Raw genomic sequence first — 27,482 nt, 5'->3', positions numbered from 1 at the left:
CAAGTTATTTCTGGAACAACCATAATATTACTACACAATGCTGGAATATCAAACCAGCAGACATCTAGATAGATCTTCAGATTAAGAAAACATAAAAAGGCGTAAAAAGTATGTGTACCTGTAGCTCGAGATTGGTGTTTTAATTTGTAACTTTGGAGTCCACATTTTTTTATACAGTTACAAACAACATTCTTATAATTCATAGATTTTCTTGAACATTCATAATGTAGTGACATGTACATGTATAATGACTTGTGTAGTCATGCTACCAGTACATTAATATACTGTATTTTAGTTACAAGTTTTTGGTGTAATTTTTCTTTGAGTGTATTATATTATAGTTTATGACTTACAAACAAATCACCACATGTAATCATTCAATGAGAAATAAAAATAAGAAATGATATGAATATAATAATACATTTGTTTAATTCAAAGGAGCAAATCCAATTTAAACAAGTACTATACATGTGCAAATGTACAATGACTGTATATTTATTTTTAAAAAAAATCATAAATAACTTGTTGAAAGTAAGGCGATCATTGTCTATCTCATCAACAATTCTGTTCATCATCTTTTTATAATAAAAGTCCCTAAGTCTATTGATATGAAAGGTCACATAATCTTGATCATACAAGACATCTACTACAATAAAGTCATCAGGATACCTCCAAACACAAAGCTGACTCTTATGTTGCCCAGTGCAATACATTGTCAACTGAATCTGCAAGTGGTAACCTCTGCTCCCTTTTACCTTAAGTTTATATTGTCCATGATTTTTAATGACATCATATTTCCCTCCTGAAATAAATTCATCAAGACTAGTCCACTTGTTTGGCATTGGTACAGGGTATTTTACTTCTAAAATGGTGTCTTCATTTAAAATGCCATCTGGGCTGCCTGAAAGCCAGAAAACGAAACACACATTCCAGAATCTGAGATAGAATTTCCCGGAGCTTTTAAATGACTCTTAGCAATAGGTTCCTGCTCCAAGCCATGTCTAGTGAACTTATTTCCAGTAAAAGTTGGATGTAAATGTTCACGGATAAAACTTATTGCATCAGTGGTATCCTTAATTGTGACTTTATGAGCACTGCTGGCTGTGACTCAATTTTCTAGAGTCTTTCCATAAAACACTGGCACATTGATTTATAGTAGCATTTTGTAAACGTTTAACTTTCTCAGCAGAAAGTTCAACAAATTTCTTGTAGAAAGATTGGCATTTTCTGCTAGAATCTATAGAAGTATGTTCCCCGTGGTCTTCTTGAATTATTGACTTAACAATAGGGGTGCAAGAATAACTTTTGTTGGCTGTTGTCCCCTTTATTGTAAATACATTGTAGTTTCGAAAGACTGGAATTGGCAACATTGTTTCTATACTCCTCGTGTGATGCATACCTGGGAGTGTTTCTCACACTGGGCACATATTCATCACTTAAAATGATATTGTCACCAACCTTTGGCTTCTTGAATGCCTTGGGTTCAACATTTCTCGGCGTGCCTTTGTTCCACTGAGAAGTTTCGTCTGTACAAGCTATCCCTGTAAGATTATTTCTCACTGCATGTTCTAGTTTCCATAACGGCACCGACATGGCTACACGAATGGCATTGTCCTGCCAAACACGAACACCAACCGTTGAGGACTGTCCCGTCAACTTCACAATTAACGTATACATCATTCATTCTAGATACAGTCTGGGACGTATGATACGTTATTGCACTGACATTCCCACTTCGAAAATAGTTGTATAGCTCTGGAGACTTTTGTAGTTCTTCATTTCTTTGCCATCGACATCTTTTGACGAAATTAAAAAGTCATAAACGTCTGGGTTGGTCTAAAAACAGGACGGGCATTTTCCGATACATTTTTGGCTATAACTTCAGTTTTACTCAATGGAATTCAAGAATCTGAAATGATTTCTAAAGAAGAATAAAAGTGCTTTTAATCGTTTTAAGGGTTTTTGGAAAATGTAAAAAAATTAAGCGAAAATCTGGACAGGACGAACTTTTTCTGACAAGAAAATGGCGATAAAAAGATGGTCATGTCGGTGAATAAAGTTCATTATTTATAAAATGTGTCATGTCTGTCAAATAAAGTTTATTTATTCTGAAAGCTTACAGTTATAGGCACATTTTGATATAAAAATTATTTCATTTTGAGTCAGTTAAAGTGGAAAAATCTTGACAGGACGGACTTATTTTGTGAAATGTGTCGTTTTTACGGGGGTACAACAAAACACTAAATACTTGAAAATTACTTCATGTCTGTCAAAAATACTTAACATATTCTTAAAGCTTAAACTTTTTGCTATATTTTGATTTATATTTTGTTGAAATATCTTTAGAAATAAATTCAAAATCTTGACAGGACGAACTTTTTGCAACCGGTAGTTTTCAATTTCTTATTGGATGTGGGAAAAAAACAAATTTTATTTTTTTTCAAAACTATAAATGTCTGTCAAAAATATTTACACATTCTTAAAGCCTATAATAAATGGTATATTTTGATATAAAAATATTTTATTTTTGAGTTAGATAAAGGGGAGAAATCATGACAAGACAGGCTCTTTGTGTTACGTGATTTGTGCAGTTTTCTTTACGGGGGTATTGTAACAAAACATAAAATATCTGAATTTCAGTCAAGTCTTTCAAAAATATTTATCATATTCTTAAAGCTTATATATTTTGCTACATTTTTATGTATAGATATTTGAATTTAAGTTAGAGATAAATCCAAGATCTTGACAGGACGAACTATTTTCAGGGTGAAATATCTTAATTTATCGACACAATTAGGCTTAGAACTAAAATATATATGTATTTTATGAAAAATCAATGTAGTTAAAAAAGAAATTTGGAGGTACTGTTCTATACAGAATTTTAATCAGTCTCACATCAGTGGTTTTATTAGCAGACATTTTATCAGGTCGAACTACATAAATGATATTTGTAATCTGTGTTAATTGGATTACTAGTAACTATCTCAAATCACCATTAACTGGCTTGTAAAACTTTCACACCTTATTAATCTAATTAAGAAATGATCACACACAAAAAGAAATCGGTAGAAAATGAATGCCAAAGTAACGCAAATGATTAAATAGTGACCAAAAGTTCAACATCAAAAAGAAATACAAAATCATTCTAACAATGAGTACTTATCATAGAATGTATTATATGTAGTGTTTTTCGACCTTTTCTTTCATTCGCATTCAAGACAGTATAATGCTACTATCTATAGTGCTCTGATTTATTTATTTTTTTTTTTTTTTTTTGGTAGTCAAATTAACGATAAACAATAAAATGTAAAATATTATATAAATACCAAAGGAGGACACATGAAAGTAAAGACTCACATAATCAGATATTGTATTGTTGTTATGACCAAATACACCATACATTGGGTAACATCAGTTCAAACATATAAAAAATCAGGTTTATGTTTTAAATAGTTTATTTGATAAATGGCAGTTTCTCAGGAAATCCAATAATCACAGATTTACGCATGTAACAAAAACAAAAACAAAAAACGGCTTCTCGTCAAAATCCCAGAAACTCACAAACAATCTAATTCAGTTGATTGTGGTTTATATGCGATTGCAAACACGGTTGAATTCTGTATAAGTGGTTTTACGGGGCCAATTTGATTTTCTGTTTGGAGAAGGGAGAGTAGTGGAGTCCGAGTTGTTCATTTGCTTCTGTTCATTTTCTATGATTTTAGTTACTTTATGTTCTTTGTTGTGTATATCTGTTTTCCATGTCTGGTCTTTGTCCCTGGGTTACATTCTTTTAATTACCGCTATAACCTTGCTACCCATTGCATGTCCGGGTGTCAAAAGAATAGGCCTGCAGCAGTGCTAAGCTTGTCGTAAAAGGCGACTAAATGGTACTCAGAAACCTAGCCGGGGGGCTAGGCGCTCTGCCTACAGAGCAACTGGGATGTGTGCCCCAGGTGGTGGAATGGGGTACCCCTGGCGTGTTACATGCTTGGGTTGTCAGGCTATAACACGGAAAAACCAGACTGCAAACCATAGTGGTGCACCGTGTTGGGAAAGATGTCACGTTCCTCGCATGTTAAAGAACCCTGCTGTGGTATTCGATAGGAGTAGGAACCTTTGCGCTCCGCCACAGGAGGCTAAATTGCCCGACCCTACCCATCCCTCCCTTTTATCTTGTGGCAATCAAAATTTGGCAACCCTATTATCCTTGTATCCCATCCATTTTTTCATTCATCATCATCATTTCATGTTCATTTTATCACCCATTTCATGTTCATCGCCTGAATATAGCTGAAATATTGCTGCTCGGGCGTTAAACCCCAACAATCAATCAATCATATAACCTTGGTTCCCTTGATTACTCTTTAGGATGTTTCCAAAATCTCTTATGGGCCAAGAAGGTAAGATAATTGTGCTTGTGGTGAGGTCGATGGTTTTGAGGACATTGTAGGTTGTGACTATAAAATGGGGTTAAAAGCTGTAGTGTTTGGAAACACAAATCTTGTGCAGATGCTGAACCTGAGAAAAAGATGGCATTGTACTAAACACGGCCAGACTTAAATATACATCAAACGATTACACCAGACATTGTTTATTCAGTTAATCTTTTATAACAACATGTCACTTCAATTAACTGGTAACACAAATTAACTCAATAAAAAACCACAACTACAGTTAAAACATAATTAACAATGTCATAAAATTAAAAAATAAACAAACAAACTAACTTTAAATAAATGAAAATAATATAAATAAATAAATAAAGCAAGTTCAAAGGAAAGTCAAAACTATTATATAATTTATATAAGAAAGAAATACATAACAAGTATATTATAGTTCTAATTCAGTTAAATTATAAATTAAGAAGCAGTCCACCTAAGGATCATGCAGTGGGTAATTTATCGATGTCAGACATTTGAACCAAATTAACTTGCAATGTGTAGGATTTAATAGAAAAACGAGAATTTAAAAAATGAAAAATGTTTTCACCGTAACCATAGCGACTACCATTCTTTAGCAACCACCAATTTTGGGCCTAAAAAACACAAAAGCATCACAATTCGAAAGTATTTTTTTTCTATATCTAATGGTGAAAATTTGTAAAACTACATAATTATATTAATGAAGTATGTCTTATGGAAAAACAATTTACAATAAAGTACAAAGCAGTCTGGTTGGTTTAGATCTGGTTATCATAGCAACCAAAATTCTTATTTTTTGACAATTTGAAATATACGAAAATAGGTTATGTTCAGACCCGTTTTGCTAACAAGAGCAAGAAGATATTAATTAAATGTATGCCTGGATGTGTAGTAGGTGCTCTCCACAGAAACATATCAAAAATAAAAATATGTAGCATATCTTTGTTTTTTGCTCATCTGGATCCAAAATCACCCCCTGTAAGGACTTTTCTTCTTCTTAACATTTTTAATAAAAAAACTTTGGCCAGACCATAACTTCTTTGTCTTTTGACCTAGACTTCTAATATTTGGTATCTTGGTGTATCCTCTCAGGGTAGATTGTCGCGTACCAGAGTGGGAGACTTTTGACCTTGACCTTTAACCTCAAGGTCAAATAACAAATTTTGTCTGTCATTATTTTTTGGTCTTTTTACTAAGATATCTGATCTTTGGCAATTACGTATTTCACAACAAGGCAGGGAGTAATGTTTTAGGTAGGTGACCTTTGACCTTGACCTTTGACCCCAAGGACATATAACATAAAAGTTTTGGCAAAATACCATAAAAAACTGTTTGGCCATATTGTTTTTTGTCTTTTTACAAACATATCTGATTTTTGGTATGTAAGTAAGTCACATTAAGGTAGAGTGTAATGTTCAAGATAGGATAACTTTTGACCTCGACCTTTGACTCCAAGGTCAAATGACATACAATTTTTTTTTTCTGGGCTAAAATTGTTTTGTCTTTTCACTTAGACATCTGATATTTGGTATGGGATTATAAAACCGGAAGGCTAGGCATCACATACTAGGGTGGTTGACATTTGAACTTGACTTCTGACCTCATGTTCAAATAACACACCAAAGTTTGACACCGTTCATACAAAATTTGTCCATACCATACCACTTTTTGTCTTTTGATCTAGACTTCTAATATCTAGTATGTTGGTATATCCTCTCAAGGTGGAGTTTTGCGTACCAGAATAGATAAAATTTTACCTGAATTTAACCTGTCAACCTTAGGTCAAATAAGATGCACATTTTGGCAAAATACCACCCAAAGTTTTGCCTGTCCTATAACTATTTTGCCTTTTTACTAAGATATCTGGCATTTGGTATGTGAGTATTTCACGCAAAGGTTGAGTGTCATGTACCAAGGTGTGTGATTTTTGAACATGATCTTTGATCTTATTGTCATGACATACACCATTTTGGCTTAAGTTAATGACTGGTTTCATGCAATATTTCACCTCACAGTATGTCGTAAATGTAAAGAATCACTTGCCCTTTATCACCTGATTGTGCGTAACTCCAGTAACAGTACTAATCTTTTACGTCTGTTATGGAATATGTGTTCTCTTAATTTCAAAGGAGAAGAACTCTGAGTTTAAATACTTACACCCCACGCAATGCAGCTGCGCAGGGTATAATGTGTTTGACCCGTCCGTCTGACCGTCAGTCCATCAGTCCATCTTAAGTTTTCCGGACTTTGTTTTAAACACTTGCAGATATTGAAATATTTTTTGGTTAATAAGTTCACCATGATAAATTAAAGGCCAAGTTTACTTTTCGACATTTTTTTCCGAAATTACGGGCTTTGTACTTGTCAAAATTCACAGAAATAACCTTTTTCCTGACATTTTTTTTTCTGAACATTTGCAGATATTGACATGATTTTTATTATAAATTAACCGTGATAAGTTACAATACAAGTTTGTGTTTGGTTTAGCTTCGATGATTTTACCGAAATCACGGGCCTTGAACTTAGCAAACTTTACAGAAATAATCGTTTTAAGGACTTTTTTCCTAAACGCTTGCAGATAATGACATGATAAGTTCACAACGATAAATTACAGGTCACGTTTACATTTTGATCTAATACGATGATATTTAATTCAGATTAATTAAACTTAAATTAATCAAAGTCTGGCGTTTTAAACTAACATTCTGAGTGACATAATTTAGTTAGAAGAGGTTGGTTTTCTTATCAAGATGATTTCCCCCGTTAAAGAACTCAAAACTTTTATATCAAAATATATCATTTATTATAGGCGTTAATATTTTTTTACAAACATTTACAGTTTAGAAATAAAATAACTTTGTTTTTTCCCCACATCCAATAAGAAATTGAAAATTTCCGGTTTCGAAAAGTTCGTCCTGTCAAGATTTTGAATTTATTTCTAAAGATATTTCAACAAAATATATACCAAAATATAGCAAAACGTTTAAGCTTTAAGAATATGTTAAGTATTTTTGACAGACATGAAGTAATTTTCAAGTATTTAGTGCTTTGTTGTAGCCCGTAAAAAACGACACATTTCACAGAACAAGTCCGTCCTGTCAAGATTTTTCCACTTTAACTGACTCAAAATGAAATATTTTTTAAATCAAAATGTGCCTATGACTGTAAGCTTTCAGGATAAATAAACTTTATTTGACAAACTGACACATTTTATAAATAATGAACTTTATTCACCGACATGTCCCTCTTGTTATCGCCATTTTCTTGTCAAAAAAAATTCGTCCTGTCAAGATTTTTGCTTTATTTTTTGTCATTTTTCAAAAAACCTTATATCAATTAAAATCACTTTTATTCTTCTTTTAAAACCAATTTAACTTTTTAAATTCCATTGAGTAAAACTAAAGTTATAGCCAAAAATGTATCTGAAAATGCCCGTTCTGTTTTTTCTCGACGTCTTGTTAATAGGCCGACCCTAAACGTCTCCATATAATCAAACATCACGTTTGGCCATGTCCTCGTATCATCAATCCATGTTGTAACTTTCTCAACAAACGGAGGCCTGTTTTCACTCATTTTGAACTATACAAATTACGATTACTAAATTTAATTTAATTGACACCAATGGTTGTTCACAATCTTTCATGACTGTAATGGCTGCCGCGATTACGACGAACTCAAGCGGCGGCGTCTAAAACTAAAGGGGATAATCGAAAAAAAAAACGTCTATACATTTTGGTACCAGTATCGTATTGCATATCCCTGAGCAGGTGTACGTCAAAACATGGATGCTATAAAAATATAGTACATTTTCTTTTTGCCTCTCTACAAACTAATATTTTGTCAAAAGATATGAACAATGACTTATAAAATAGAGCAAACATCACACTGTAAGATGAAGAACTTTTTAAAAAGAAAATCTAACATAATATCATAAAAATGTTCCACTGAAAAGGTTGGTTTGGTGAGTGCAAAACGAAAGTGAAAGTAGGAAAAATGGCTATTTATAGTTTGAGACTACTTATCTGTCCGATCTTCGTGGACTCACCCTATTTTCTTTGCGGGAAATTATTTTTTCACATGTCCTTAGAAATGCTACATAAGTGAAAGTTTTATTGAATCAATTTACATATTTTTTAAAAAAATCCTAAAAATATGCACTTCACTATAGAAGTCTATGGGAAAATTAATACAATACTGAGACCTTTTGTATTAAGATGTTTTTCCTCTATTGCACCTCTCCACCTCAGATGTTTATATCAATGCGCAAACGTGTGTATAGTGTTATTAACTTAATGACCTTATTCTCTGACTGTTTTATTTTTTTAAAGTTCCACACTGTAAGTACTATTTTATTTATAATTTAATGATGAGGGCATGTCGACATTTCGTTACATTGTTAAAAAAAAACGTAAACACTGGTGTCGTAACCAAATCCGACACTGAACAGTGTTCTTTACTTAATTATTGATACAATTGTATGGAACACTTAATTACTCTATCAGCATTTGCTGGAAACTATGAAGAGAGGAATTGTTATTGTTCAATTTGTTGTTTTTGACGCATGAATATGTAACCTCCGATGAAACCGTGCGCATAAAGCTGATCAATATATTACATAATGCAAAATATATAAATAGCCTTAATACGTCAGTACGTACAGATTATGTACTCCAGTCAGTTAGAGTGGAGAAACGCTCTCGAACCAACATAGGGTCAAGGGGTAGACCTGATTGTCAACACAGCATCACAGCCGCTAGACAGAGTTCTTCTTACAACCTAATAATTCGTTGGTTTTATGAATATTCATATTCGAAAGAGTTTTCAAAAATTTAAATATTTAAGCTTAAATGCGTCATTTGCGTACAGCTGGGAAAGCTGTAGAAGTACTCAATGTCTCTGCTCTTGACACTATAAATAGGGAAGAAACAACCATTTTTATTATGTAACCATTTCAAGTTAGGGGTACATTACAAAACTGTATTCCTGAAGAGGCATACGGATGAAAGAAAAGAAGAGAATGTTTCATGCAATAATATCACTTAAACCAGGTGGACACAAAATGTTATCATTTCAAATGGATCCGGGGTATGTTACAGAACTATATTTTTTATCTAAGAGGCATATGAATAAAACAAAACGAACTTATTGCATACAACCAGCACCTTCATCTAAAATGAGAGTAACAACTAAACACTTTAGTAGCACTTCGCCTAAGAATCATGCAAAATGTGATACATGGTTGGAAAGCCTACATATGTTTATTTTTGATATCTTGTTTATAATGCTTTAGTAAACAGAAATTAACATTTGGTTTTTATATAACCCGTGCTTATACGAGATAAAAATTGTATAGAATGCACTGTAGAATTCAAAAGGAAGGGAGATAACTCTTTAAATGACACTCAAATACAATAGAATCTATTGGCTTTTCAATGTTGATTATTTCCTAAGAGCAGGCAGATTTGAATGAATAATTACACATTTCATAATATAGACCCATAAAACAACTTAATTACAAACATAAAAATATGTAGCGTTTTTTAGGGTGTATCACATTTTTCAGATTTTGCATGATTCTTACAAAAGACAGCTACTTAACAAATAATATTAATTATATATTTAAAATGCAGACTAAAATGTATTTTGAGTCTAGGGTACTCTGATGAGAACAAGAGGCTCATGGGAGCCTGAATTGCTCACCTTTTTAAATTTTTGCCTTTCAAGGGTAATAACTCTAACAAGGAGTTGTCCGACAATTTTGACTCAACACAGACTTTGGTAGGAATAATCATAAGAATCATTTCATCAATTGGAAATTTCTTTCTATCCACTAGAGTTTTCAATAGATTGGCTAAAAACATCATTCTTTGCCTTCAAGGGAAATAACTCTAACAAGGAGTCGTCCTACAACTTTGATTCTAGAAGACTTTTGTAGGCCTTACAATATAGATCATTTCGGAAAGAATTTGGAGGTATATGAGAAAACGTCTGACTTAACCCTCCGTTATGTGTTTATTTTTAGTAACAGCAGACATGTTGCTCGACGGATAAAAAATCCCCATATTAGTGCCATGCATAATTTTCCATGGAACATTCATACCAAAATTTGTTCAAATTGGTCAAATAGTTTCAGTAGAGATAGATATCATCATGCTGAACGCCATTACCAGTCGGAATTTGGTTTGAAATTATCGGTTTAGGAGACATATGCGAAAAATTTCTGCCTGACGCCTTTTGTTCTATTTTTAGTAACAGGGGCCATGTTTATTCTCACGTTTGTTATATGCAGAATACCCTAAGGAACATTCATGTCAAATTGGGTTCCAGTTGGTCAAGCAATGTCAGAGGTGAAGATTTTTGAAAGAATAAAAAACATAAAAAAAGAACAAATAAAAACGTCGAGAAATGTCTTAACAGATCAAAACAAAAATATGACCACGGATAGATTCCATCATGCTAAACACACTACCCCATGTCAGAATTTGGTTAACCGTTTTGGGATATGGGAAAAAAACTTCTCTCTGACCCCAATGTTTAATTTTAGTAACGACAGCATGCACCCTTCAAAAAGACCTGGATTTACTTTGGAGGTTGTTACTCGAACCGATACGTTAAGAGTGAGAGCCCCAAAAGGAGTTGGAAACATTTTTTGGATGGCCGGATTGTAAATTGAATGGAAGTATATCGATTTTTTTTTTAAATTGTACCACAATGTGCCATACTCTGAAAAGGAGAACTGGCATTGAATTTTGAGGTTGTAATTTGTTTTAGGACCAAAGAAGGGACCACGTGTATTCTAGTCAAATTCTTATCCTACGTCAAACGTTTAATTTAATACAATCAACATTCAAAGCTGTATTAAGCGTGAATGATGTGTCTTTACTTTACCTAACTATTCAGGGCTCGACTGTGGTCGTTTTAAGCTTTTATTTAGTTTTAATTCTTGGTTTACGGTCGATCGAATATGGAGATCGCCCAGTTTAATGACAGCTACGTATACGTACCAAGTGCTACGTACTTCACTCGTGTGTCCATCGTTTCCGATTGTCAGTTTATACGGTCTTGACTATCCTTGCGGATCTCGCACGACTGCCCCTTGTGGGGATTGTGTTAGTAGATGTCTGTTAGAAGAACTCAGAGTATGCCCTACTAGCGGCTGGGCTGCTCTGTTGACGCTCTGTCCTACTCCCAGAACCCATGTGGACCCGAAAGCATTTCCCCACCCTTACTATTTGGGAGTACGTCAACGTGTAGAGTGGTGTTCATCGTTGTTAATAAACGGATTATCTTATTTATGGTGACAAATGTTGACCTTAACAAATAATCGATAAAAAGTCACGATGTTAAGTGAGTTTATTTCCTTTGTTTACTTAAACTTTTGATGGCTTGTTAAATGTTATGATCAATATAGCTTGGTATAGTCATTTCTGTGTAGTGTGAACATTCCACTGATATATATTTAATTGGTCAAATACTACGTCCATTTTAAATTGCAATGACCACGGATAGATTTATAACAGGTCAATTAACGACGCTATTTTTCAATTGCAATAAACACAGGTAAATGTATAAATTAACGACGTTATATTTCAATTGTAATTTCAATTTCGCCAAAAAGTATATATTTTTAAATAATAGACGAACGTATATCCTGTAACCACAACCGTTCAAAAAGCGACGATTTCATAATTAGTGACGTTTTAAGGGTCTATCGATCTAGTCTAATAGAAAGGGGTGACAGTGTTCTCTGAATTTATAAAACATATCTTATCAAAACGAATAAAATATTTATGCATTTGGCTTTTAATACATGATTCAAATAAGAGATGCATAATATGTGTGTCTATCTAACGAATAATACATGTGAATAAATAAAACGAATAGAACCATAACTCACCTACTGGACGAATCTATTTTTGATGAGTATAAACACGAGAAAATCAATAGGTATTCTACACTTTAACTTGACACCAGACCAGTTAAGTCCGTGTACCTTTCACATGATTTTAGTAAAGTAATGGGGAAGACATAATCTGATTACCTGTAAGTATAAAAAAAATATTGTTTTTTATTTGACTATCATTAAAATGGATCGTATTGTCATCGAGCATTGAAATCGGCTGCGTCCTTTCTCGATTTAATGATATTAAACCCAGAATTACATGTATATCTCAAATTACCGCAAGCGTTTCAGTCATTGTCTTTTAGGTGACTTCGTTGTCTAATAGTTCGATGTCCACCATGTCCTTACAACAGATTTATTCGTACTGTTCAAGCTGAAACATCTAACAGCCGATCATTCAAGCGGCAATGCTATTTCAAAAGATAAGTTCAAAGCATCATGTTTATACTTATTTACAATTTTGGGAGTGTTATTTCTGAGAATACCACAAAAAACAAATTTAACAACTACTCACATCGTTTGCTTAAGGAGGTAGACCTAGGGTAAGGGACACAACTCTTACAAAACAATGGAACGTTTGTATACACCATTTTATATCAATCTCGTTTGATCTTCATTTGGTTTCAAAGGAAAGCTTGAAAGGCTTTGTTGAAATTAAATATGATACAAACATATATTCGTCTGATTTCAAGAGTTATGTCCCTTACCCTAGGTCTACGTCCTAAATTCCTCTCAACTATATGAGATTAACAGATTCTATCTAACATAGACCCTACAAAGATTAAACTATACTCGGCGTCACATAAATAACATACGGTTAAAATTTGAATAAAAATATTTTCTACGACTTTATTGACACCTACCGTCGTTTAAATTGTCTTAAATGACTTGCTCATTCGTTTAGCCAAACGGCTTCTCCCTAAACAAGTCGCTTATTAGCTTAATCATGCGTAACAAATCCTTACGGGGAAATCCTATACTAATATCCGCCATGTTGGTTTCTACGGGACGAATTGTTTACAACGGAAGTTCGTAAGTTCCCGTAGATCTCCGGTGACAATCGTATTAATTCCCGCCATTTTGTATGTAAACAAAAGCTGATATGCTGGACACTTTTACACAATGCTGTTCTGGTTTTAAGTAGTTAGACATGTCAGTTTACATTGTTTCTGTGCATCATTTACGATTTAAGGCAATTTTAAACTGGATTTAAAGTAAGACAGCCAGGACTCCTGGGTTCAGACATTTTTCTTTTGTTACCAACTCACATGCAACGTATTTTTGTCGGATTTAAAACATTGTGATCGAGTTATTACTCGATCATTAAGCACGAGAGCCGGAGAGTTTACAGTTTACAGTGCGGAATTTGTATATGACACATGGCATTCCTTGCAAAAGCTTCCACGATAGAAAAAAAAATATATAAAAACATGTTTACATGTGACAGGGACAATAAATGTATATACAATGTGCATGTACATACATGTACAATACTGATAGCAATATAGAGTCCCTGAATACTTCATAACAATCCTTATCAGGGCACTTTGAATTTGTAGGGACACAGGCACTTTGAGGGATTTTAATCTTAAGGAGACGTTGAGTAATCTCTCGCATTATTGTCATTATCACTGTATTGTATTGTGTAATGAATTGACAACTGAAAATGTCATGAAAATGTAAATTTATTACACAGTAATCTTCCTTGGATTGGACTATATAGAAGTACAAAATGTACACCATCTCGGTACACAGGTGTGTTCCCAACAGCAACTCTATTCAAGTTAGTTAATATGTGTTTGATTCAATATAGAACTGTCGAGATATACCAAAACTCACTGCAACAGTCTGTCCATATTTTCTTTTCACTGGTGTACTTTTTAACCAAGTTTCTAACTATATTGTGATAAATCAGAATGCTTTTAAGTACTTTGATAATTCGGTAAATAGAACTTTTTGTGTTGTAAGAAACCAGATCTTGGACTTGTATGTAATTACTTCTGTCAGTATGAATTCTAAATTCACTACTCTGTGCTGTAGAGAATTGATGTGTATTAAATGGTACATTGTTAATGCATACATGTATAATTTTGCAACTCCATTAAACACAATATTGACAAATATTTGACTCCACATTTTCTACAAGTACATATAATAGTAAAATATGGCCACATTATTCTGTCAGCTTAAGTCTACAAATTAACATTTCTGAATGTTTGATTTAATTATACCAGTCCTTGACAAAGTAATACTTGTTATTCTTGTGCGGTTGTGACTGTCCTTGACTCATTTTGTTGTTGTTATTTAGATAGGAAATATGTATTACACATTTCACAATTTCAAGTTTTCAAATATATGTGTTCAACAGACAAAAACAATTGCAGAAAGATCAGTTTTGTTTTTCTTTGGAGAGGAGGGTAGAGACATTTTGTTGGGTACAAACAAGTAGGTTGAGAAAAAGGGTTTACATGCAATTTTAGTATGAGGCTTACTAAAATTCACCTGAGTTTTGTACACATCTAATTCATTATTTTATTCGCGGACACCTTGCAAATTTTCAATCAAAGAGTCAAGACATGGAGAGAAAAAAATAGTATATTATAAGTTTCACAACATGTAACAACTATAATATAATTTAACAATTCCAATATCAGCATGATAAGGTTCATGTACAAGTTCATTCCAATAACAATATTAAGTAATTGTGCATTGTAAACAAATCAAATTCAATGCTATCATACAAATGTATATATTAATCCTCTAGTAAATATAAAATCTATATCAACTGTAGTACCTTAAACTATCAAGGAATCAAACAACATTGTAAACATTAGGGTTATCAATATATTCAATGAAACATGATAGTATATATAATAAATTTAAATTATAACAAATAACACGATTTCAATTATTAACAGGAAAAGTTATCACAGATGTTGAAATTGTATCACAGATTTTGCTTTTATCACAATTCAATCTTATGTGCAAGATGGGCTAATGTATTCATCAAACCAACTGTCCAAAAATCTTCCCTTTTCAAGCAGTAGCCGAAGATTAGACAAATGTGTGCTGAGGAAAATCATGTTGAGTTGTACACAAATCAAAAGTTGCAAGCATGTCCACTCTACAAGAGCCTTTGAGGTTTAATAACACATATCATACATACATGTACATGTAAAAAAAGTTTTAATTCATGATTATCTTAGTGCCAAATTATTACTGTTATTTTCAAGCAATAAATAGAATAAAAAATTGCTATTTTTAGATTGCTTAAGATATGAAAATAAGTATTTTGATCAATTGATAAATTAAATCTAAATAATCTTGTACATTTACAAAACATGGTTATTGAATTTAAGAAAGATATTATTGTTCCATATCTTCTGGTGGCAAAATCAGTGGTTGACTGAGGTCCCGGTGGTTAAGAATGGAGAAGCACCGAAGACATACATTCCTTGCAAGGGCAGGTTTTGTGCTACATCTGTTATGCACCCACCGATCACACATATCACAATGAAACCAGTCAATGTGTTTGTCCTTCCGAATGGACTTAGGTGGCTCGGCATTGCCACAGGTGTTGCACAAAACCTCACCAGCTGGATCAATGAAATCAGAGATATCGTCTAGGTCATCGTCATTTTCTAAGTCATCGCCCTCCCCCTCTGAAACACAGTAAGGAATAGTCCTCTGGCTGTCATCAGTGTCAGAATCGTCCGTAACAGTAAAAGCCACGCGTGGCACGTCCTCATCTCTGAGTCCATCCATCTGCCAGAGCTTTTCCTCATACTCCCTTATCACGTGACTCTCATATCTGTCCCAGGTCTGACCATCAAAATGGGACTTGGCCTCCTTGAAAAGCTTTATACAATCTGATTTTTTGCAGGTAGTATTTCTACTAGCTACAAAGCCTTTCAAGTTAGACCAAACCATTTCGATTGGATTGAGCTCACAATGATAAGGAGGTAATCTTAAAACCTCATGGCCATGAGCTGATGCAATGCCGTCAATCACATACTTTGGACGAGGCTTGTTTTGACTTACAAGATCACTTAACTCAGCCTTGTTCATTTTCTTATCGTAACGGACATTGTTCTTTTCCAGCCATGCCGAGATGTCTGACTTTTTGGCACTTTTTGTTGGCACCCTAAATTCAGGATCCAAGTGGCTGTGGTACGGAGCATTGTCCATTACGACCACAGACTGAGGGGGCAATCTTGGGAGGAGGGTGTCTTTGAACCACTCTGTAAAGTGCTCCTTATTCATCTCGTCATGATAATCCTGACTATTGGTTTTAGATTCAAAGTTCAGACCACACCCAGGGATGAGGCCTTGACCTTTGTAACCAGCATCAAGTATTATCAATCTGGTACCTTTCCCCGTAGGTATTTTACGAGAACTGCCTTTACAGTGTGGCTCAAAAACTGACATAGAGGTACTGGGAACATCCAGCCAATCTCCCTTGATCACATGATTTGTATTCAGCCAAGACTCATCCAAGTATACGATATTGCGGCCTTGTTGCCTAAACTTACGTATCTTGCGAAGGTATGTATGACGCCACTGCACAATGTCAGGACGCTCTGTAATGAATCTCCGTTCAGATGCATTCTTGTAGAACCTGACAAAGAAAATAAAATTTTGATAAGTACATGTATAACTTGCCATGATTAAACATTGAAAAATTTTTACATCTGTGCAAAACCTTGCCCAAAAAAGAATGAGAAAATAAAAGCCTTGAACCCCCCCTTTTTATTTTTAAAAAAGATCAAGAACTACAAATCTTGCAAAGTACTATTTCATATACAGATTTTATCTTTGGATCATGCATTATGATCAACTAAATGACAAACTTGGTTATATGATTTTTATAAACCTATCAGAATTAAAATCAAATATCTGGTTTGTATTTATAGATGCACTACATGTACTTTTTTACAGCTAATGTGTCAGTATGTTACTGTCTTATTGTAAACATAAGTAGTGTATAAAATTACCGGAAACCCAGTTGTTTCACTGTTCTTGCCACAGTAGATACTGAAACAACAATATCTTTCTCTTTCAAGGCTTGCTGTAGTGCGGGCATGGTCACAGCATGTGACTTCTGGTGCATCTCGTAAACTGTTCTCCTCACCACACCTTTGTCAAAATCATCCAACTTCTGCCTGTCAGGAACAGGTTTTTGGGCAGTGGCCAGATGAATAGACTTCACCACATCTTGCACAGGGTCGCTCCTCGTCTCATTCTTCTTAAGCCATGCAATAATGGTATTCTTATGAATTCCTGAAAAAGAAGAACATTTTACCTTCCTGACTGGTAAATACTATGAATATGTTAATGTATACCTAGCTAAGGAAATGTTTCTGGGAAAAAAAGTAGTCACTTCCAGGTTTGGACTCCCGAAGATAATTTTTCAACCAATTTAATTTCTTCTGTATTTGTTCACTTTTTTGCTGAATTCCTTGATCAACTCAAGTGACAGCTTTCTTCTTATATTTGGTGCTCAATGTTATCATTCATAGAGAAGTGAATAGTGCTTACGAGTTCCTTGTAATTAAAACCCATAATTTTAATTATCTCTCGTTGCAGTCAGGGTGATTTCTTTTATACCCCATAACTATATTTGCAGGGGGTATAATAACTTAAATATTCCTTGCTAGATCGAGGCAATATTGTACTATATAAACATTAATTTCCAACTATGTATGAATCACATAAACTTTCTAAATTTGAAATTGACCTGTGTCGTTATTACCTGTTGCTCTAGAAATACGACTAACAGGGCTTTTAATACACCATGCTCTTTTTAATCTTTCTTCCATTTGAAAAAACTTCAACATATTTTTCACAATATCCAAAACCTGAAAAATATAATTTACGTTAGTTTAAATAACGATTTGCTCCATAAAATACCTGAGTACAGTATTGCACTTCAAAAAAAACTTCTTTCTATATTAAAAAAAATATAAATACATTGTACATGTACATGTACTTCATTTTTGTAGGGATTGAAATGCTTTGCAGGGCACAGCTTGACACAACCACAAAGTTCAAACATTGAATAATTAAGTCAAGTATGAATTCTATATATTCAGGCTTAATATAATTCATAAAAATTGGGTAACCCATCTCAAAATCTAGCAGGTATAGGCGACTGTGCAATTGCAATTTTTTATCCCTTAAGGTACATATTTGACCAGATTCAAAATGACACCTTTCAACCCCATATTCTAAAACTGTTTCATGAGACAGAATACATGAAATCAATCCTTAAGAGAAATACCAATTTATATTTGATTTAACATGTTTTTTCATGTCCATTTGTAAAAAAAAATGTTATTAATGTTTTTATTTCATACATGTATATGTTGTAACTGGGTCATAACCATATTTCTTTTGTGACTGTTACCAATAAAGTATTTGTATTTAATGGGGGTGGGGCTAGGAACAGATTTCAAAGAAAAAGTCAGGATTGAAGTAGCAAGAAAAACAACAGGCTCCCAGGAGCATCAATTGCTCACCTGACCAAATTTTTGCCTGTCCAACCCTTCTGTTCTTTTTTTAGTAATTATGTGAATGTTTTTTAACAATCAAAAATTCAAATAGTAATTTTGTTTAGGATACCCTAAAAAACAAAAATACAAACTTTTTTTGAATTCTGTATTGTATCTTTTAAGGAAAAGATTTTTCAAAAAAAAATATAAAACAACAGCAAAAATGTCTAAAAAAAGTCAATAACTCCAATACGGGTCAACATATTTTCACCAAGATTTTATAACAGATAGTTACAAAAAAAAGTAGAAAAAGTTTTCAAAGTCCACTCCTCCCATAAATTTCAAATTGTTGTTCCCTTAGTGGTGTAGCATCTTCTCTGGCCTTTTATTCCCAATATAGGTCAATTCACCACCCCTATAGGACATGATATAGTAATTAAAGAATAATAATTATAAATCCTGGCCTTCCCTTGGCTTTTCAAAAAGGTATGAATAAGAAGTACATTTTATACATCTTAGTTTATAAAAGAGGGCAGTAAGGATAAAATTTGAAATGAAAAAGCAGAATTTAAGTTTGCAAGAAATAAGGAGGTAGTATCTATCATTGTCTTACTATATCTTGTATATATGTTTGTATTCATATTTTTTAGAGCAAGACATATAGTTTTCTACAAAAAAAAAAAAAAAAGACAAGATAGAAAATTCGATCTTGGCCAAATTTGAATTGAATTGTTACTACATGTATGTGGATAAATCAAACTGCACTATGTGAAACCTCTCTTCAAGGATTTATATGGGTTTCTTTGATTAAAATATGAAATGATTGTTTCTATATTCACCACATAGAGTAAAGATTGAAATGTTCATTATAGACCCACAGTTTGAGGTTTTTATTATGTATGTTACACATGTATAATGAAGATATTTAGTGGTGAAATTTGACTGTTAGTGAGAAATTCAAACATGTTTATGACGTTGCAAGAAATTTATATTTAGACTTTTGTATTTCTGTGGATTGTTGCTTTACAAATTAACCATGGTTGATCAAGAAAAATGGTGTATGTTGGCTGACCTGGGGTGGGAGTCGAGTGATTTTCACCATTTTTAGTTAACATGACTTTTCTAGTATAAGGGGTCTGACATTTAAGAATTAGAATTAAAATTGAAACTAGGTACAGTTTATATTAATATCCATTGGAAATTTTATTATGCAAAGAAGAAACATAAAATGAGTGGCTACACTCTATCATTACGGGAGTATGTAAAGTTATAATAACTAATATAAGAACTCATATTCCAAACAAAAAGAAAGTGCCTGGCTCAATATTTGACATGAGCAGCATTTATGATATAGGGCATGCTTATCAGATTCTCTTTTAAACCTATGCTTGCTCTTAATTTATTATCTATCTGATGATTGGACAAAACATAAAGGTTAGTTATTAGAATGATATTTGCAAGCTAAGATTCAATCACTGCATAGCATTATGAGTTACAGGTATGTATCAATACTTACTTAATGGGTTATGGGGTGATCATTTGCTTCTGAGGGCGCTTGCGAATTTTGTGGACACAGAATATTTATTCTTGAAATTTTGCAGGTCATTTTCTGCCATATTGTACAATGAATTATTTAATACCTTTTCTGTATATGAACTAACTTGACTGAGGTCATAAAATATATTTATTTTCAGCATAGGAGGTTTTAGGCCAGAATATTTATTTCCATCTAAGGGCCATAATTTTCATTTCCAAAAACTGCACCCCCCCCCCCCCAACTCAGAATAAAATAAAAAACTGCACCCCCCCCCCAACTCAGAATAAAATAGTTTTCTCCTTACTGTACTAGAAGTTGTACTTTATAGATTTAGTGACATGATACATACATGATAATGAAATATCATTTTCAGGCTATACAATGTGTTGTAACTTGTTTGAAAAGATTTCATACAGGTCTGTCTTTTAAAATATGACAAGTTCTGCAATGTGTGTACTTGTATTGTCAATATTTAACAGTCTTATTTAAAAAGGGGGGAATTTGCATATTGATTTGATATTAATGCCTGTGATTCTTAAGACCAAGTTGTCTGATAAGGCTCTCTGTTTTGATTCATTGACATTGTTTTGATTTGTGCTTGATTTGGAAACGCTGTATTGCCAGTCACTCTGTTACCGGAATATCATCAATATTGTATTAATTTGGAGATTCTCTACCTCAAAATTTCTCCTCCTATTAACCATTTTCTCACACTATGATATTCTTCTCAGTTTGGATAATAAAAACTGGAGTTCGTCTGCTTGATCAACTTCTCGGCATTGTACGTTGTTTGCGTAGACTAAATCCGAAATTTCCGAACTAACGCCGAAATGTATTCTGGGTTCTTCGGTTTTTGGACAAACCATTTAAACGTAAACAACATCTCCTAGCAATCCGATCACTGTAAACATGGCCGACTTTTTACAATGTAAATATTGGCACCGAAAATTAAAATCGGACATGAATTTAACGATTCAATGTTTAGGGAGAAGCCGTTTGGCTAAACGAATGAGCAAGTCATTTGAGACAATTTAAACGACGGTAGGTGTCAATAAAGTCGTTGAAAATATTTTTATTCAAATTTTAACCGTATGTTATTTATGTGACGCCGAGTATAGTCAAAACCGCTTCAGGAAAGAGTTCTGACTCGGTTAATGACAACGAGGGTCATTTGTCAGCTTTATATCGCCAATATTAATACAAGCAGGTTAACTAAATATGCTTATTGATGCTCCAGTAGAAATAGCTGAGCCTCGACGTTATTTAAATGCATATTGATGTAGAGTTGAACCTGTATAAACCAAACCTCTTTGGCACTTAAGCATTTATTTGGTTTATGAAGATGTTGGGTTTATACAGTTTCAAAATGCACTGAAATTGAAATTATGGGATATCAAACGGAAACGGGATTAGGCAGGTTTCTTGTTTATTCAGGGTTTAGTTTGAACAGGTTGTGCTGTACTGTTTTGTAATATATGTTTATTATCACGTGATATTAGCTTACATATGTTAAACTTCCTCCTCAAAAAGATTTCCTTTATTGCAGGCATGGGTATCTTTAGTAAAGTCGCAGTGATGGAAACAGGAAATGGAAAGACATATTACTGTAAAGACTGTGATAAAAGATTTGGTCACAAAAGCAGTCTTAGTCGTCATAAAACGTCAGTCCATGTTGAATTAGATTTGAAGTGTGAAGATTGCAGCACCACATTTACAAGAAAAGATAATTTTCTTCGTCATAAAAGGAAACATCAAACCTCTCAAACTGGTGCTGGAAGAAAAGAAGTTAGGAGAAATCTTAAGAAGACTTTTTGTAATTTGAAAGCGTTGAACAGTACGATACAAACACGAACAATCGAAGCAAATGGGTTGATTAATCTCGATCCTTTAGTAGCGGATCAGACTAAACTCGATCCGATAACATTTTTCGAAAGCCACTTTGATAAAGTTAAAGCCATAATAAAGAACGCAATTAAAAAAGGGGGAGGTCTTAAATGGTACCTCGTCACAAAAATCAAAATGGAAAGGAGAAGAAGTGATTACTTAGAATCAGTACCTTCCCACTTTCGTGGAAACTGTCAAACAAGTCTAAAATCTGAGGATGTTGACGAGGATCTAAGAGAGTCTATAAACAACATGTACGATTCATTTGTAGAATATCAGCAACAGGGAAGTAACTGGACTGTCGGCGAAATTGTGGAATTAACCATACACATGGCACGCTATAGACCACTACGCGGATCTAGTTATGTACAATTGCCAATAAAAATAAGATCGAAACATGCTGTCATCAACGTCAAAAACAAAGACAACAAATGCTTTATGTGGTCAGTCTTGGCTGCTTTACACCCTGTGCAGAAGCATTCTGACAGAATCAGTAAATACAAAGACTACGTAAAAGAGTTAAAGTTTAGAAACATTACATTTCCAGTGAAAATGAAAGACATTCTAGTATTTGAAAAACAAAATGAAATATCTGTAAACGTGTTTGGTTATGAGAAGGAAGAAATATTCCCCCTGCATATCACCAAAACTAAATATAAACGTCATGTAAATCTACTCATGATCTCGAATAGTAAGAATTCGCATTATTGTTGGATAAAGGACTTAAACCGACTACTATTTGATCAAAAGACTTGCAAAAACCGTCATTACTACTGTCCATATTGTCTCCATGGTTTCACTAAGGAGAAACTTTTAGAAGAACATTACCCGTGCTGTCGTACTAACGTACCACAAAAAACCAAGTTACCATCAGAAAGTAACAAATGGTTACGTTATAAAGATATTCGAAAACAACTTAAAGTACCATACGTCATTTATGCCGACTTTGAAACTCTCCAGGTTCCAGTTGTGGGGTATCAAAACGAGAAAGAACAGTCATCAACAACGATAAGAACAAAACATGAACCATGCGGTTTTGCATATAAAGTAGTTGGGTTGACAACTGAAATGTCAAAACAACCAGTAGTGTACCGAGGCTTAGATGCAGCCGAAAAATTCGTTGAATATATGATGAAAGAACAAGTGGATATAGAACAGAAATTCAAGAACAAGAAGCGAATGATAATGTCGAGAAGTGACTGGGGAAAATTTTGGAATTCCTCGCTTTGTCATATTTGCAAGAAGGCCTTAGGAGAAGACAAAGTTAAGGACCACTGTCACATGACAGGAAAATTTAGGGGAGCCGCTCATAGTGACTGTAACATAAACTTTAAATTAACTGGACGCATACCCGTTATATTTCACAACCTCATGGAATACGACAGTCATTTCATTATGCAAGCGATAGGGAAAGTGGGAAAACAATTGAAATGCATACCGAAGAACACGGAAAAGTACATAAGCTTCTCATCAGGCTGTATGGACTTTAAAGATAGCTTCCAGTTTATGTCAGCGTCATTGGAAACGTTAGTGGATAATCTTGCAAAAGATGGCTCGTCAAAGTTCAAACATATGGCCAACCATTTTGGTGGCAATAAGGTGAAATTGCTCCTTAGAAAACAAGTTTACCCTTATGAGTATTTAACCTCCGCAGCAAAATTTAAAGAGAGTCAATTACCTTCTATCGATGATTTCTACAGTACTCTCTCTGGAGAAGGCATCTCTACTGACGACTATGAACATGCGCAAAGAGTATGGGAAGAGTTTGATATAAAGAATTTGGGTGAGTACCACGATCTTTACGTAACGACAGATGTATTAGCTCTTGCGGATGTTTTCGAACAATTCAGAGAAATGTGTCTGAACTATTATGGTCTGGATGCAGCTCATTTTTACACAACACCGGGATTAGCCTGGGAGGCTGCTTTAAAAATGACCGATGTTAAACTCGAATTACTCACTGATATAGATATGCATCTCTTCATAGAAAAGGGAATTAGAGGGGGAGTATCAATGATTACCCATCGTCATGCAAAGGCAAACAACCCATTGATGTCGGACTACGATCCAAACCAACTTAAAAATTATATTATGTATTTGGATGCGAACAACTTGTATGGATGGGCGATGTCACAAGCCCTTCCGGTGGATGGGTTTAAATGGATGGAGAAGGATGAAATAAACAACTTCAATGTTAAGAACATCCCAGATGATTGCCAAGATGGATATATTCTTGAGGTTGATCTTGACTACCCATCCAACCTCCATGATTCTCACAACGATTACCCGTTGGCTCCGGAGAAGATGCAAATTACAGATGAACTGTTATCGCCTTATGCTAAAGCTTTGAAGACAAAATTGAAATTGAAAGGATTTTCAACAGAGAAATTAATACCCAATCTCAGATCTAAAGAAAAGTACGTGGTTCACTACCGGAATTTGAAATTATATTTGTCCCTGGGATTGACGCTGACCAAAATACATCGGATTATGGCATTTAAACAACAACCGTGGCTGAAGTGCTACATTGATTTTAACACAAATAAACGGAAGTCTGCTAAGAACGACTTCGAGAAAGATTTTTTTAAACTTATGAATAATTCAGTATTTGGGAAAACCATGGAAAATGTGCGAAAACGAGTAGACGTCAGATTAGTCAACAATCAATCACAAGCAAGGAAACTTGTTTGCAAACCGACATTCAACGCGTTCAAAATATTCAATAAAGATTTAGTGTCAATCCACATGCGGAGGGGCACAGTGTATCTCGATAAGCCTATTTACGTTGGATTGGCTGTATTAGATTTGTCGAAAACGTTGGTATATGAGTTCCACTACAACTATATTCAGAATAAGTACGGACAACATGCAACCCTTCTATTTACTGATACAGATTCACTTTGTTATTGTATCAACACGGATGACATTTATAAGGATATGTTACATGACAAGCAGCGCTTCGACTCCTCTGAGTACGACCAGACTCATCCATTATATAGTGCGGACAATGAAAAGGTTTTGGGAAAGATGAAAGACGAGACACGTGGAATTCCTATCCGGGAATTTATTGGTCTTAAATCTAAGATGTATTCTTTCATTTATCAAGAAGAAGGGCAAATAAAAGAAAAGAAAACAGCTACAGGCATCACGAAGAGTACCAAAAAACATAACACCAGACACGAAGATTACAAAATGTGTTTGTTCAACCAAGAAATGCACATGTCCAAGATGACACAAATACGCTCATTTAACCATCAGTTGTACAACATTGAGTTAAATAAAATAGGATTATCGCCATTTGATGATAAACGATACATTTTAGAAGATGGTATCAGTAGTCTTGCGTACGGTCACTGTAAAATATAAAATGCTTTAAACCTGATTAGCGACAATTTTACACCTCACGTTGAAGGAGTATGACTTGATTGTAAAATGTCCATTGTGTATCATGAGGGTTTAGAGAAAAAAACTGGCATTTTAGTGTGCACAAGACAGTTTCACATATTTTTTTTCTAATTTATCACAAATTTTTGGGTGTAAATTTGATAGCAGTTCTATCACAGTGATATGATGTATATTCGGAAATGATAATTACCGAAAATTTATTTTACATTTGAATATCTCAAAATAGGTTATTTGTATGAACTTGGCACATTTTGTTTATTGATAAAGTCAATAAACTGCATTGTACAGAACATTAAATGTATAGAAAAGTAGTATATATGGTATTTTGTTTAAATAGTAAGGACCTGTGTCATTTTCCCCAGAATTTTTTCCACAAATAAAACAATTTAAAAATGTGTTTAAGTATTAGAATTCTCATTGAAATCTATTGAAAGCCGCCTTATTTTCACTATAAATTCAAGCAGTACAGAAAATAGCAACACATATCAATAAAAAATCATTTCCACTTTTTCTCTATTCCGGGGCATATGATTTTGTAGTATGGTTCGTTTTGGTTTGTATTTTGTTGCGTGTGTTATGTAGTTCTTTTTTTATTGTACAGTTTGGTATTCTTATTTTGTCTTTACTGTTCAAAGTGTTGTATATTCCAAGGATCGCACCTTGTACGTAACTATTTCTCATAATTTTATATCATCGTACTTTTTACTTACTCATAAAGAAACCTATAGATACACATTGGCGACTATAAGTATAAACCTCACATGATTTATTTATTGTTTTTTGTATAAGGAACGTTAGCAGTTTGCAAAAAAAAAACCTGGATATTCTGCAAATTTTGTTACTAATTCTACTGAAAATAGGGGCCAAGAAATAATTATTATGGATCGAAATTCTTTGTTTTCAATCAATGGAGAATTCAGATATTTGGGAGAGGGGACAATCGCCCTGTCTGAATATGGAAAAAATGATTTTTTTTTTCTTCAAGAATCTCAATATTGGAAAGTAAAAAAATGTACATGTTTTACGTGAAATCGTGATTTTCCCGAAAATCACACCCAGAAAAAAATTGACCCTTGCTCCGCTCGGCAATTGATTATGTATACGTTCCCTAATCTGAAATTTGCCCCTGTTTGTCCATTCTTAAATTACTTTTTGCTATCTCATCTTATAATCAAACGGAAGAGTACATCTGTGGTGTGAGTAGCCTGCTCACACCGAGTGCTGGAGGTCGTGGGCACGATCCCAGGCTGAGTCAATGACTAAAAAAAATGGCAGTCACGCGGTATCTATATGATAATGTGAGGAATGGTTGGCTCGTAGTCAGAACAATGTGTCCTAGTGGGATGATATGCTTACATGTATCTACAAATTGTGCTTCTGTGAGCTAGCACAATAAGACCCCGCTCAGCGTGTCGGACCAGTACAAAGTATTCGATTGGTCGAAACATACTCACCCTGAAATGCATGAAATGTGTGCCATAATACCCAGTCACACATCTAGCCACAGAAATGTTCGTTGACAGATAATATATGTTATTGCAGCTTGATCATACGCATGAACGGAGCAAGTTATGAATCATGAACAAAAAGTTTGTTATTTTTGCGACAATATTATCTTATCAGGAATCAATTCACACCCGCTCCGTCTATGTTTCTGTGTACTATAGACAAAAATATGCAGAACCACTAAAAGTAGAAATACATCGTACCAGCCAAACTGCAAATTTTACAAACAAATCATAGATGTCTGTCAAAATGAATGTAGTAGTTCCTATTTCCATTTTGATATTCATCTATTTTTCAGAAAAAAGGCAAAATATTGTCCTGTTATATCATCACGG

The 27,482-nt window shown here is 33.9% G+C and overlaps 3 protein-coding genes and 1 pseudogene across 6 annotated transcripts in view; 1 reads left to right on the top strand and 3 right to left on the bottom strand.

Moving 5' to 3' along the window:
- The window catches only part of LOC148607194 (polymerase delta-interacting protein 2-like), a 29,563-nt gene extending 17,104 nt beyond the window's left edge, over nt 1-12,459 (bottom strand). The window contains exon 1 of the mRNA XM_088546041.1: nt 12,319-12,459. The gene's annotated coding sequence lies outside the window, so the exon portion shown is untranslated. The remainder of the gene's footprint in view (nt 1-12,318) is intronic.
- Nucleotides 378-8,668, bottom strand: LOC148607195 (uncharacterized; annotated as a pseudogene).
- On the top strand, nt 8,666-25,955 carry LOC148607192 (uncharacterized). Of its 3 annotated transcripts, none has more exons than XM_088546021.1 (2): nt 8,666-8,758; nt 21,899-25,955. In XM_088546021.1, the coding sequence occupies exon 2, from the start codon at nt 21,901-21,903 to the stop codon at nt 25,600-25,602; it is 3,702 nt and encodes a 1,233-aa protein (XP_088402147.1). In that variant the 5' UTR covers nt 8,666-8,758; nt 21,899-21,900; the 3' UTR covers nt 25,603-25,955. The 3 variants fall into 3 exon arrangements, with proteins under 3 accessions (XP_088402147.1, XP_088402146.1, XP_088402149.1); XM_088546020.1 differs by lacking the exon at nt 8,666-8,758 and adding an exon at nt 12,366-12,464; XM_088546023.1 differs by lacking the exon at nt 8,666-8,758 and adding an exon at nt 21,266-21,393.
- On the bottom strand, nt 15,312-21,148 carry LOC148607193 (uncharacterized). 2 transcript variants are annotated; one of them, XM_088546034.1, is made up of 4 exons: nt 21,030-21,148; nt 18,062-18,182; nt 17,319-17,604; nt 15,312-16,942 (listed from the first exon to the last, which is right to left on the bottom strand). In XM_088546034.1, the coding sequence occupies exons 1-4, from the start codon at nt 21,054-21,056 to the stop codon at nt 15,691-15,693; spliced, it is 1,686 nt and encodes a 561-aa protein (XP_088402160.1). In that variant the 5' UTR covers nt 21,057-21,148; the 3' UTR covers nt 15,312-15,690. The 2 variants fall into 2 exon arrangements, with proteins under 2 accessions (XP_088402160.1, XP_088402163.1); XM_088546037.1 differs by having other exon boundaries at nt 18,077-18,182.
- Nucleotides 25,956-27,482: the final 1,527 nt, after the last annotated feature.

The sequence above is a fragment of the Perna viridis genome, chromosome 9, assembly GCF_037379345.1.
Source record: "Perna viridis isolate PV_CMFRI_1.1 ecotype Kerala chromosome 9, ASM3737934v1, whole genome shotgun sequence".
Classification (NCBI taxonomy): Eukaryota; Metazoa; Mollusca; class Bivalvia; order Mytilida; family Mytilidae; genus Perna; species Perna viridis.
This window is presented reverse-complemented; position numbering and strand designations above follow the sequence as displayed.

Bases quoted from the DNA above. Each gene is read 5' to 3' on its own strand.
- LOC148607192 (XM_088546021.1), top strand. From the start codon at position 21,901: ATGGGTATCTTTAGTAAAGTCGCAGTGATGGAAACAGGAAATGGAAAG.
- LOC148607193 (XM_088546034.1), bottom strand. From the start codon at position 21,056: ATGGTTAATAGGAGGAGAAATTTTGAG. The intron at 17,605-18,061 runs GTCAATTTCAAA...CTTCTTTTTCAG, and splicing joins AACAGGTAATAACGACACAG to GAATTCATAAGAATACCATT. The intron at 16,943-17,318 runs GTAATTTTATAC...TTTCTTTGTCAG, and splicing joins GTGAAACAACTGGGTTTCCG to GTTCTACAAGAATGCATCTG.